General features: G+C 56.9%; 1 protein-coding gene across 1 annotated transcript; it reads left to right on the forward strand.

Moving 5' to 3' along the window:
* Positions 1-2,742: 2,742 nt before the first annotated feature.
* TINAGL1 (tubulointerstitial nephritis antigen like 1) lies at positions 2,743-13,057 on the forward strand. Its single transcript, XM_003937584.4, has 12 exons — positions 2,743-2,831; positions 3,373-3,697; positions 4,579-4,642; positions 8,530-8,622; positions 8,842-8,956; positions 10,030-10,153; positions 10,238-10,388; positions 10,498-10,687; positions 10,791-10,836; positions 11,106-11,229; positions 12,062-12,107; positions 12,190-13,057. Exons 2-12 carry the CDS (start codon positions 3,388-3,390, stop codon positions 12,328-12,330), a joined length of 1,404 nt encoding a protein of 467 aa, XP_003937633.1. The 5' UTR covers positions 2,743-2,831; positions 3,373-3,387; the 3' UTR covers positions 12,331-13,057.
* Positions 13,058-13,415: the final 358 nt, after the last annotated feature.

Raw genomic sequence — 13,415 nt, forward strand, 5'->3', positions numbered from 1 at the left:
AGAGCCGGGCACGGTGGCTCACACCTGTAATCCCAGCACTTTGGGAGGCCAAGGTGGGTGGATCACGAAGTCAGGAGTTTGTGACCAGCCTGGCCAACATGGTGAAACCCCATCTCTACTAAAAATACTAAAAATTAGCTGGGTGTAGTGGCATGTGCCTGTAATCCCAGCTACTTGGGAGGCTGAGGCAGGAGAATCACTTGAACCCAGGAGGCAGTGGTTGAAGTGAGCCAAGATCGCGCCACTACACTCCAGCCCGGGTGACAGTGTGGAAAAAAAAAAAAAAAGAATAAGTCACAGAATGAGTCACCAGGAGGCAAAGGGTCATGGAAAAGGAAAGTGGGGGTGTCCAGCACCCCCGGTCCTGCCCTTTCCTCCTTGGCTAAGGAACCTAGTGAGTCACAAAATTCCACTGGGGCGGGCTCTGTGCCAAGCTCAGTGATAGCGGGGAGGCTCTGGCTCTGTTCTCATACCCTGCTCTGTGTCCCTGCCTCTTACACACAGACAGACAGACAAGGACAGGCAGATGGCCACAACCCCCACACAGACACAGGCAGACACCCACACAGATACACAGACACCTCATAGACAGGCAGACACAGACAGGACACACACACAGACCTACAAGCCAACAGGTTCACAGGCAAACAACACACACTGGCAGACACACTGTGATGGACACAGAGACAGATACACGCACAGATGCACCGGTACATAGCAGATGGGCCGGTAAATGGACAGACAAGCAGACACAGGCAGACAAGGACAGGCAGATAGCCAAAACATCCAGACTCACAGGTACACGGGCACATAGCAGACAGACAGGTAAACACACTTCAGGAGACCAAGGCAGGTGAATTGCTTGAGCTCAGGAGTTTGAGACCAGCCTGGGCAACACGGTGAAATCCCATCTCTAGTACAAATACAAAAAAATTTAGCTAGGGATGGTGGCGTACGCTTTGTGGGCCTGTAGTTCCAGCTACTCAGGAAGCTGAGGTGAGAGGATTGCTTGAACCCAGGAGGTCAAAGCTGCAGTGATTCGAGATCATGCCACTGCACGCCAGCCTGGGTAACAAAATGAGACCTTGTCTCAGAACAAAACAAAACGAAAGAAACACAGATGATCAGATGTGGACTGACAGACTCAAGCAGAAGCAGAAACACTCCACAAACTCCGCTACTCAATATCCACGTGCATACATGCACACACAGATAACATACCCAGACTACCGAGGGTAGCCTACGGGCTGTGATTTTGGGCAAAAGATAGATCAGATGTCCTTGAGCCAGCCCCCAGCCCCAGAACCATGAAACTGACCCATAAAAGTAGGCACACTGGGCGTGAGCTCTTCTGAAAGAAAGCAGCCTTCATCTCTCACCCTGAGGATATGACATTTACCAATACCAAGGGGCCCGTCTTGCAGTAAGATCAATGAAGCTTAGATAGGAAAAGGGAATTCCCAACCAGGAGTGTGTTGAGACCTGTAGTTGGTGACTAGGGGTAAAGGAGTGGGCTGGTGGCAGGCAGGGAACTTGTGTTCTGGCTGCATGACCTCAGGCAAGTGTGTTCTTCTGAGCCTCAGTTTCCCACCTGGGCTTTGTCCTCCCAAGTCCCTGCAGGGAGCAGATGGACAGCTCCTGGGTGTGTCAGTGCCAGTGCTGGGGCCCCAGGACATCATCCCTCCACCCCCACCACCAGGGCAGCACCCCCTTGGTGACTCACCACCCAGTGGTCCATGGCAGGGGTAACTCAGCCACAGGCGCCATGGTCCTCGGCTCTCTCCCTCCCCCCAGGGGCTGGCCAGCTCAAGATGCCCCTAGGTTTGGGGAGGGATGCAGGGAGGTCAGTGGGAGGGCAAGGGAGTCCCCGATGCCTCCCCAGGGGCCAGCATGTGAGGCTCAGACCTGGGCCTGGGAGGGTTTGTCCAGGTGTAGTCTCTTTTATCCTCTGGCCTGGGCCCAACCTGTTGGAAGAGAGGGCATTGCACAATGAGGAGGTAAAAGGTGACGGCAGACCTGGTGGGACAGAAGCACCATTGTTTGGGTCCCAGGCCAGCCTGGGCAAAGAAAGGTTTATGCCTGGGGCAGGAAGGAGGGGCTCTGCAGGCTGTGCCAGCTGGCAGGCCCTTCCCTTCGGGTCCTTGGAGGGGACAGGTGCTAAGGAGGACACCCTTGGTTTGCTAGAGGGGGAGTGTTGGGCAGGGGGCCACCCCCACACCATGCCCACCTCCCTGAGAGGAGCCACCCAGGGCACCCAAGGATCACACTCCTGGAATTCCAATCATTCCTAGGAGCTGGGGCGGCACCCAAGCCTGGGGGGCACCATGGAGAGGGGTGTGCGTGGCTGTTTTTATTACTGAGGGGTCAGGGGAGGCTTAGAGCCTTTTGCCTCACACGCCCTCCCCATCCTTTTCCAAACTTGTGTCCATAACTCGGAGCTCCGCTGCCCACATCTCCCCTTCACCAGAGCCCCTCAGGTCCACAGGGACGCCCACTGGGAAGTCCTTCCCGGTATCAGACCACAGTCCTTCCTGCTTGGGGTTCCCCTAAGGGAACGGCTTCCACCACGGGAGACCCAGCCGGGACGATCGCGTGCTTGTCGCCTCTCCACCCTGCAAGCCCCACAGCTCCAGTCCCGAGTGGTGGGGTAGTGACTCCAGGTACAAGCCAGCCGGCCCCGCCCTCCCGCCGTCTGGGCGGTGCAGAGGATGGGCGGTACACAACGCACCCCGCCCCCCGCTCCTCTCTTGACTTTGAGTGTCCGGCCGGTCACAGAGCCAGGAGGCGGAGGCGCGCGGGGCAGCCTGGGCCCCAGCCCACACCCTCACCAGGTAGGGACGCTCCCCTGCTCAGAGGGCGGAAGGTGTAGACCGGGAAGAAACAGGAGGAGGGGGCAGGCAGAGGAACCAAGACAGATGGCAGAGAGAGGGACAGTGGAGGGGGACAGAGGGACACAGGAGCAGAAGAGAGGGGGACCCAGAAGACAGGAGAGCACAAAGTCAAGGACCCAGTTCAGGGATGGGTCTGCTGGAGGGCAGAGGGGCCCAGGACGGCAGAGAAGACCTTGAGTCCACAGGATGAGTGCTGGGTGGGAGCACCAAGAGTGCCACCACCCCTCATTTCCTTGTCCTTGAAGGTCGCTGCCTAGGTCAGGGAGGGGCTCCGTTTCTGCCCGGTCCCCATCCCCCTGTTGCCAGGACCCACATAGGCTCCTGGGGGCTTGAGGAGAAGAAGCCCGTGTCCTGCCTGGGGACTCAGGAATCGGAATTTCCCTCCGTGCTGGCCCCTCTTGAACTCGCAGCTCCAGGAAACTGGGATACCCGTCTCTGGTATGCCAGGGAGTCTCAGCTGCCCACCATCTCTGCCCCCCAGGGCCCAGGAGCCGCCATGTGGCGATGTCCACTGGGGCTACTGCTGTTGCTGCTGCTGAATGGCCACGTGGCTCTGGGTGCTCAGAAGGGTCGTGGGCGCCGCGAGCTAGCACCGGGTCTGCACCTGCGGGGCATCCGGGACGCGGGAGGCCGGTACTGCCAGGAGCAGGACCTGTGCTGCCGTGGCCGTGCTGACGACTGCGCCCTGCCCTACCTGGGCACCATCTGTTACTGTGACCTCTTCTGCAACCGCACGGTCTCCGACTGCTGCCCTGACTTCTGGGACTTCTGCCTCGGCGTGCCACCCCCTTTTCCCCCAATCCAAGGTGGGCACCAAGATGGCCAGGAGGGCGGGTCGCTTTGTCCACCCCAGGCTCAGCAAGGCTCAGGAGCAAAGCTGGATGCACTGACATTTCCAGGGGAGGCTCTGTCGAATCTGGGACCCTTCCCTGCCCCTCTGGGAAGTCTCTGCTGTGGTCTAACTTGACTCTCTCCAGCAAGAATGGAAGAAGCTCCTTGGTTAGAATTCTAAGTTGGCCCAAAGAAAGGGCAGCCTCCCACATTTTCTCCCAATCCTGTCTCCACTCCAGACACGGAAGGTGCTGGCCGCACCTGCTGACTCACTCTTGGGCTGATAAGTCACGCATGGGTTGAAGAGAGTCATCTTAGACATTTTTCTGCCGCTCCTGCTTGGGAGATGGGTCACTTCTGTTCCTGCCTTCAGCCTCGCTATCACCCTTTTCCATTCACTTGCTCCTGTCCAATGGGAGAATCACTTGCATTCCTTCCCACAGTTCCATGCTGCTTGGGCCCGCAGACTGCATACCTGAGCTGTCATCTCAGAGTGCTGTGTTGTCTTAAGGCAGTCACTTACCTACTCTGGTCCTAACCCTAACTTATTTCAATGGCAAAGAATCCCAGGAATGTTGTGGCTGCATCCAAGTAAAGTGAGAGGGATCCAGGTTGGAATCACTGAAGAACTTCCCAAGTCGCAGATGGTGTGTGACCCTGCAGGAGATGTCTTCACTTACAGTTTGGCTTTCATTTCAATGAGAGCTGGCGTGTGTGTGTGTGTGTGTGCATGTGTCAGACAGAGAGATTGGTGAGCTTGGAAACATTCCTGACCTCAAGGTGCCTGACCTCTGAGGATTTGACCAATCAGCCCGTCGTCTCTGGCTCTAGTTTCACTTCTCTTTCCTTCCGGCAGGATGTATGCATGGAGGTCGCATCTATCCAGTCTTGGGAACCTACTGGGACAACTGTAACCGTTGGTGAGTGTTTGGAGCCCAGAGAGGTCTTGCTTTGGGAGGTTTGTGGCCGACAGACTTGGTTCAAATTCTATCCCTGTGACTCTTTTGCAAGGGAAAGTCTTTACCCTTCTCTGAACCTCAGTTTCCTCATCTGCAACAGAGGAATTTTAACACTGACCAAGTCAACTTATCTCACGTCATTCCAACAGCATTCCTCAAGCATGGCCGGCCACGGGTGCCTGGCCCAAGGGCTGCCCTTGAACTGAGAGTCCTTCCCCACCCGCCCCTACCCTCTGGGCTTGGGCTGGGCTACCCTTCCCAGCTATTCCTGCTGTCACCGCAGAGTCAGAGGGAAAACGGGGCGCCAGGAAGGAAACTTCTGACTGCGGCATCCGCTGCCGCGGGCTGATGAGGGTCAGGGATGGCTGAGCAGGCGGCCAGCCAGCATCTAGCAGGGCCTTCCCTGACATGTGGCTCCTCTTCCCTTCCTCACCCCTCCCCACCATTCCCCGAAGGAGGAGGAAGGGGTCATGGGTATCCCCCTCTTCAGTCTGAGATGGGAAGTGAAGAAGGGCCGGGTAGGAAACCCTGAACACCTTAACAGAAATAATGCGGCTCCTGTGACTTGGAGGAGGAGGCCCTGCACCCACGCCACCCCCACTCCCTCTTTGCCTGGGACTGAGGCCCCAGAGAGAAGGAAACTTTTTGGAATGCATTGCGCAGAAGCTGTTTCCATTGCCTCACTAGGGTGAGGGGTGCCCGGGTCACAGTGAGGGGGGGCGTTTCAGCACGTGTCCGGGTGAGAGCATGTGTGTGTGCAGCATGCTGTGTAAGAGCCGTGCGTGTGTGTGTTCAGAAGGATAAAACACGCTGGATGGCTCTGGACGCTGAGGGGTTAACTCTCTCTCACTCCTGTCCCTGGCCCTTAGGCCTCCTCTGGAATTCCTGGACCTGCTACCACTGGCCCTGTCTGGACCTGTGTGGGCAGCCCTGGGGGCAAAGGAGGAGCAGCCTACTGCCCTCTCCTCTGGACAGCTCTGGGGGGAAGGTGGGGGAGTGTCAGCGTTTCAGAGACCTCAAGGGATGCTTCCAGAGTCTGGTCAGGTGCTGCTGCTAGGCGGCAAAGCGGGGAACAGCCTGGTGTGCAGATGGGGAAAGGAAGGGCGAGGAGCGCCTCCCCAGCCCAGCCCGGCATGGCCCAGCCCGCTGACTCCTCTGGCCCTCCCCAGAAGTGCCCCCGCCGCTGCTCCGGGGCTGGAGAGCGCAGCCATACTGGGTCTTGGCTCCCCTTGAGGCTCCTTAAAAGGCAACATTGGAGGTGGGAGCCTCAGGCGGCTTGGAAGGAGGCAGTTGAGCATCTTGTAATAACAGAGCTATGAGCTTGTACAAGCATTATAGAATTCATAGAATGCAGCCCTTCCGTTCACAACTGCTTATTAAAGACCTTCTGCGTGGCAGGCACTGTGCTGGGCTCATGAGATGGAGCAGAAACGCAACAGACAGTCCTTGTCCCACTTCTAGAGTAAGACGAAGGGGCATGGGAAGACAAATGAGTGTATCCTGACAAGCTGTGCAGTGTTACAGGGGAAAGAGGGGCTAACGGGGTCCCAGTTTAGAGTAGGGAGGGGACGGGAAAGCCACTCTGAGGAAGGGACATTTATGCTGAGACCGGGGAGAAGGACAGAAGAGAGGACAAGAGGCCTGGCCTATGCAGAGGGAGCGGCTTGTGGGAAGGCTGGGAGGTGACTGAGCTCATTTCAGCTGGAGCTGGGGTAGGGGAGAGACACCCAAAAGAGGAGCAGGCCACGTTCCATGGGTCACATCAGCTATGCCCAGGATTCTGCGTTTTGTTCTATGACTCATGGAAAGCCATGGGTAGAGAGCACGCGGTCTGATTTACGTTCCTCTAAGATCTCTCTGGCCTGGGGGTGGGTAGGGAGGGATGGCCGGGAATACTAAAGGGGTAGTGGTCTTGATGAAGAAGCCAGTGCCGTGGTCCAGGTGAGAGGTGAGGAGGGACGGGAGGAGGGAGGCCACAGTGGAGGAGCAGAAGGAGGGAGGCCGCGGTGGAGGGGCGGGGGTAGGGAGGCCACGGCGGAGGGGCGGGAGGCAGGTGGATTCCTGGTACACCATCTCCAAGCCCTGCTGATGGGGGGCATGTGGGCGGACACCGCAGACCACACGGAGCTCTGGCGTGAACGACCGCACGCCATTTTCAGAGCTGAAGATGTTAGGGAAGAGCAGGCTTGGGGGAGGCAGATGGGCTGTTTTGAGTTTGAGGTGCCTTTTGTACATCCAGAGAGGCCAGGTGGTCAGTGGGATGTGAGTCTGAAGCTCTAGAGAAGTGGGGTCTGGGGTTCTTGTAAGGGAACGGTGATGGTAGGTATTAATTCTGAGCGCTTCACGATGGGCCAGGCCTGGTGCAAAATGCTTTACAAGCCTGTCATTGAATCCCTGGAGAGCGGTACCACTGTATTATCCTGATGTTATCGACAAGGGCATTGACAGAGACAAAGTTTGAATGATTCTCCTAAGATCACACCGCTAGTGGGTTAGGAGTGGAATCCAGAATTTGAATTCCAGAACCCATGCTCTCAGTCAATTCAGTATATGGCCTCAGTCATTGACTCAGCCAACAAATATTTATTGGGTGCTTATTATGTGCTAGATTTTGTTTTCCCAGGCGCTGAAAACACCAAACAATACCTGCCCTCAAGGAATTTAGAGCCTATGAGGACACAGGTCTAAACTATATAAACAGGCCAGGCCTGTGGCTCACACCTGAAATCCCAGCACTTTGGGAGGCCAAGGAGGGTGGATTGCTTGAGGCCAGGAATTTGAGACAAGCTGGGACAACATAGCGAAACCCCATCTCTACAAAAAATGCAAAAATTAGCTGGGTGCGGTGGTGCACACCTGTAGTCCCAGCTATTCAGGAGGCTGAGGTGGGAGGACCACGGGAGCCTGAGAGGCAGAGACTGCAGTGAGCCAAGATCACACCACTGCATTCCAGCCGGGGCAACAGAGCAAGACCCTGTCTCAAAAAAAGTAGGGGGTGGTGAGGAGCAGGCAGATTAGTGTGAACCATCAGAAGCCAGCCTAATGGGAGTCTTGGAACCAGAACGAGGAGGAGGGTATCAGGCGACAGGAGGACAGGTCGCGCAGGGCCTTGTCGTCACTAAACTTTGGCTCTTATTCTGTGATGGGAAGCCAGTGGACGGCTTTGGGCAGAGGAACAACATGATATGACTTAGGTTTAGCAGGGTCACTCTGGCAGCTGTGTTAAAAATACCCTGGGAGAGGGGGGCCCGGGGCAGACGCAGGGAGCACCCACAGTGAGGAAGCCACAGCAGGAATTCAGGTGAGAGATGATAGGACTCAAGGGGCTGCAGGAGAGAATGAGGGCGGTTCAGATTTGGGATGCAGTTGTTTTTTTTTAATTAAATTTTATTTTATTTATTTATTTATTTTTTAATGGGATGCGGTTTTAAGGTAGACCCACAGGTTATGTGGATGCACTGGATCAGCATGTGAGAGGAAGCCACCAGGGACTGCCAGGTTTGGGGCCCAAACTCCAGGAAGGATGGAATTCCCATTTCCTGACAACTATGAAGGGAATAGATGTGGGAGGTCAGGAATTCAGTTCAGGGTGTGTTTGGTAGTGATGTTGGGTAGCCATGAGATCCTTGACTCTGGAGTTCAGGCAGAGATCTGGGCCACAGATATAAACTTGAGAATCATGAACTAGACATTGACATTTGAAGCCACCCGGCTGGATGGGATCACCTAGAGACTCTCCCATAGTCGCTGGTACAGAACCCCTGGCCCATGTTAACCTTCGAGGTCATATTCCTTCAGAGGCTCCCCAGCCCCCCACTTACCCTTTCCTTCTCTCCTTTTCTCACCAGCACCTGCCAGGAGAACAGGCAGTGGCAGTGTGACCAAGAGCCATGCCTGGTGGATCCAGACATGATCAACGCCATCAACCAGGGCAACTATGGGTGAGAGGTCCTAGAAGCACCCTCAGTGGGCACACATGCACACACATGCACATACCCACGCATGCCCTGCTGTGGGGCATGTCCAGCAGGGCACCCCTGTACCCAGATTTGATTGTGTGTGCACTCAGCCACTGTGCCTCTCTTCCGCCCACATGTAGTTACTCCCAGGGCCCTGAGCCTTGGCGGATCTGTGACTTCCTTTCATCCCTTCTCCTTCAGGTGGCAGGCTGGGAACCACAGTGCCTTCTGGGGCATGACCCTGGATGAGGGCATTCGCTACCGCCTGGGCACCATCCGCCCATCTTCCTCTGTCATGAACATGCATGAAATTTATGTAAGTCCGTCCTTTCCCACAATCCTGCCATCTCCCCATGGCTCAGAACCTCAGGGATGCTGGCCCTGTACCCTGCTCCTCCAAGGGCCTGGACCATCCCCTACTATGAGGCTGTGTGTCTCTGGACAAGTTACTCCCCTTCTCTGGGCCTCTGTTTCTTGCTTCCACAAGATGTGCTTTGCTGGAAGAACTGATGCTCATTTTGAGCTTTGTGGTCCTGGCATCAGCTCCCCCCGATCTCTCCAGCCTGGGAAAAATGTTGTTGGTCTCAGTACAGCTGGGTCAGGGCCCAAGGGGACAGGGGGTCACCTTGGTATTTTGGGAAGGGAAGGAGAGACACTTCTCCAGCTCTGGCCAGAGGGCAGCAGTTCTTGGAAATAAATGCCGATTCAGTGAAACCCCAAGGGAGGAAAGGGCTTCTCCCTTCCCAACAGTGGGACCCTCTGGGAGAGGAATGGGAACCAGGCCCAAAGTGAAAGGGTAAGGAAGAGACGCTTCAGCAGGCCTGGACTAGGACATGCACTGGAGCATCTGTCCATCAGTCGCAGGCAGTGGGGAGGCAAGCTGGCAAGAGTGGCCCTCCCTGCAGAAACTTTGGCCTGGGGTGACCAGACCCTGGCCCTGCCCTTTTTCCCCTGGGCCTCTGGCTATTTTCTGCCTCCTGCTGTTTGTGTTGGCAGCCTGCCTGGTCATGGGACCCTACTGCCTCTTCCCTCCCCTGCCCTTTGAGGCCTGAGCCCAAGGCCTTGGTGGAAAGGCTATGGCCGAACAGAAGGTGCAGAAGAAAGAGGCAGGGGCTGAGAATGGAAAGCCGAGGGACCCGGGCTGGTCACTTGCCTGTGCCTGGCCTCAGCTGCCTCATCTGGAAAGCACGACTAGTCACCCCCACCTGATACCTGGGAGGCACTAAATGGTGCTGCGTTCTTCAACTCAAGTCAAAGTTGGAGGCAGCAGGAGGGTTCCAGATCAAACTTCAGAAGGCCCTGGACTTGGTGGCCCTTCAGCGCCAGTGGACACCTGAGGGGCAGGCCAGAGCAGAACAGGAGGCAGATAGGGCAACCTTTATCTTGCAGACAGTGCTGAACCCAGGGGAGGCGCTTCCCACAGCCTTCGAGGCCTCTGAGAAGTGGCCCAACCTGATTCACGAGCCTCTCGACCAGGGCAACTGTGCAGGCTCCTGGGCCTTCTCCACGGCGGGTAAGCTAAGGGCAAGGGCTGGGGCCTGGGAGAGGAGGGCCAAGTTCTGAGCCTCCTGACGACCCCTCTGCCTCACCCCACCAGCTGTGGCATCCGATCGCGTCTCTATCCATTCTCTGGGACACATGACACCCGTCCTGTCGCCCCAGAACCTGCTGTCTTGTAACACCCACCACCAGCAGGGCTGCCGCGGCGGGCGTCTCGATGGTGCCTGGTGGTTCCTGCGTCGCCGAGGGTATGCAGCAATGGGGACGTGAGCAGGGAAGAGGGCGAGAAGCTCCATGGGCATGGCCTGGGCCGTGATGCACCAGGTCTTTCTGCCTTTGCCCCCTCTTGCCCTCCAGGGTGGTCTCTGACCATTGCTACCCCTTTTCCGGCCGTGAGCGAGACAAGGCTGGCCCCGCGCCCCCCTGTATGATGCACAGCCGAGCCATGGGTCGGGGCAAGCGCCAGGCCACTGCCCACTGCCCCAACGGCCACGTTAATAACAACAACATCTACCAGGTCACTCCTGCCTACCGCCTCGGCTCCAATGTAAGTCAGCACTTGGGTGAGGAACAGAGGCAGGAGGCTTGGGAAGTGAAAGCCTGGAGTCTCACCCCTGACAGATGCTCTCTGTCCATCCCCTGCCCTCCAGGACACAGAGATCATGAAGGAGCTGATGGAGAATGGCCCTGTCCAAGGTAAATGCCCCTCATCCAGCACCCTGGTTCCAGAAGCTTGTCCCTGCTTGAGACTTGGCACAGCAGCACAAATGGTCTGCACAGCACTCAGCAGCATGTCCAGAGGGGTCCGTAGTGGTGGGACCTCCCCTCCCACAGGCATTGCCTGGAGGGGACACTTAGAGCTTTGGTATGGAGGGGCCCTGGTGCCTGGGCATACCTCAATAGACTCAGGCACCAGTGCCTGTGCCAACAGGCTGAGTGGACCCTACTCTAACATCTGCCCACAGCCCTCATGGAGGTGCATGAGGATTTCTTCCTCTACAAGGGAGGCATCTACAGCCACACGCCAGTGAACCTTGGGAGGCCAGAGAGATACCGCCGGCATGGGACCCACTCAGTCAAGATCACAGGGTGAGGGGCGTGTGGGCAGAGGGGTTGGGGAGAGCAGGGTTTGTGGTAGGGGCTCCGGAGCCTGCCTTGAGTTCTCACAATCTCTCTAAAGAGCCAGGATTGCTCTTACCATTTCAAGAGAGAAAACTGAGACTCAGAAAGAGTAAGGACCTGCCCCGGGTCACACTGAAGGTTGGGAGCCTCTGAAGGTTTTTTAGAACTGTTCCTTCCTGACATTGGGATAAAATAACCCTAGTGAAATACAAAAAGAGACTCAAGCGTTTCTTAACCTCTCCCCACCTCTGCACCTGTCCCAGCTCTGCCTGACCCACCGAGTAACCTGGGAGGTCGCTCCCCTGGCCTCAGTTTCCCTATTTGACTTAGGGAATACAGATATTAGACTCACTGACTTCAGTGAACTCAATGAAATGTGCTTTGCAGTGGGATTTGGGTGTCTCTAAGATACCCATATTCTCAAGAGTGTCTTCCTTCTGGTCCTTGGCATCTACCACTCCCTGAATCCCCAAGCGAGGGAGGGCAGGTGGATGTATGGTTCCACAGAACTGGCCCCAGGAGGCGGGTCTCTGGAGGACCCAGGTTCCTTCCTCTTCTGCTCAACCCCCTCCACTTTTACCCTTGGTGCCCCCCCCCCCCCAGACCCTGGACCTGGGTGCACAGACTTACCAGTGTGAGAGTGAGGGAGGTACAGAGAGGTACAGAGACCTGCCTGAGCCCTGAGGGTGTCCTCAACTCTCCAAAGGCAACTGGGGGCTGGATGGGGCAGGTCTCCCAAGTCGAAGCAACTGAGAGCAGGTAGACCAAGCGCCCTTCCCCTCCCCTGCTCTGCCCACAGATGGGGAGAGGAGACACGGCCAGATGGAAGGAAGCTCAAATACTGGGTGAGGCTCCTGTCCCTTTCCCCGCCCCCTCTTCCCCTTGCCCCACTCCCATTCCCCTTCTCATCACCCCCGTTATTCCCAGACCGCGGCCAACTCCTGGGGCCCAGCCTGGGGCGAGAGGGGTCACTTCCGCATCGTGCGCGGCGTCAATGAGTGTGACATCGAGAGCTTCGTGCTGGGCGTCTGGGGCCGCGTGGGTATGGAGGACATGGGTCATCACTGAGGCTGCGGGCACCACGCAGGGTCCGGCCCGGGATCCAGGCTGAGGGCCGGCAGAAGAGGCCCCCGTGGGGCGGCGCCCCCAGCTTCCCCGACAGAGCCCCGGGCGCAGGCGGGCGCCAGGGAGCTAATCCCGGCATGGGTTCCGCTGACGCAGCGCTCCGCCGGGAGCCGCAGGCAGGCGAGGCTGGAAGCGCCCCCAGACCTCCCAGCGGGGACGGGGCAGGGCCTGGCCTGAGAGGAACACAGCCGCAGATCCCAGGCCCCTGGTGCCCCCGCTCAAGACTACCAAAGCCAGGACACCTCAAGTCTCCAGCCCCACTACCCTATTACACTCCGTTTTTTTTTTTTTTTTTTTTTTTTTTTTTGTTTTTGTTTTTTTCCGAGACAGGATTTCCCTCCGTTGCCCAGGCTGGAGTGCGGTGGCCCATTAGGGCTCACTGTAACCTCCGACTCCTGGTCTCAGGTGAGCCTTCCACCCCAGCCTCCCGAGTAGCTGGGACTACAGGTGCCCCACCATGCCTGGCTAATTTTTGTATTTTTTGTAAAGAGGGGTTCTCACTATGTTGCCCAGGCCGGTCTCGAACTCCTGGACTCAAGCAATCCACCTGCTTCCGCCTCCCAAAGTGCTGGAATTGCAGGCATGAGCCACTGCACCCAGCCCTGTATTCTTATTCTTCAGATATTTATTTTTGTTTTCACAGTTTTAAAATAAAACCATGTATTGATAACTACGGTGTCTTGGAACCTCTGAGAGTGGAAAGCCAAGCCAAAGTTGGAGTGGCAGTGGTTAGACAGCAGAAAGGACTGCCTGAAGCGTTGCTGGTTGACAGAGGTGGGGGACTGGAAATCCTAACTTCATTCAGCCCTAATCGTCAATGCTCTGGGGGCTGACCCACTTGGGGGAGGGCATGGATGGCATGGCCTTTGGCCCTAGGGAGAAATCTCAACCGTGGGAACTGCCTTTCAGACGCTGAGTCAGCTGCCGCCTGAAGGGGGAGCCCTGCCCTCCTATCAGCTGAATCAGTGCCAGGGCCCAGCAGGCAAGGGGGGCACAGCCCACAGAAGCTGGAGCCTCTGTCTCTGTAG

This window comes from Saimiri boliviensis, chromosome 11 (genome assembly GCF_048565385.1).
Source record: "Saimiri boliviensis isolate mSaiBol1 chromosome 11, mSaiBol1.pri, whole genome shotgun sequence".
NCBI classification, from domain to species: domain Eukaryota; kingdom Metazoa; phylum Chordata; class Mammalia; order Primates; family Cebidae; genus Saimiri; species Saimiri boliviensis.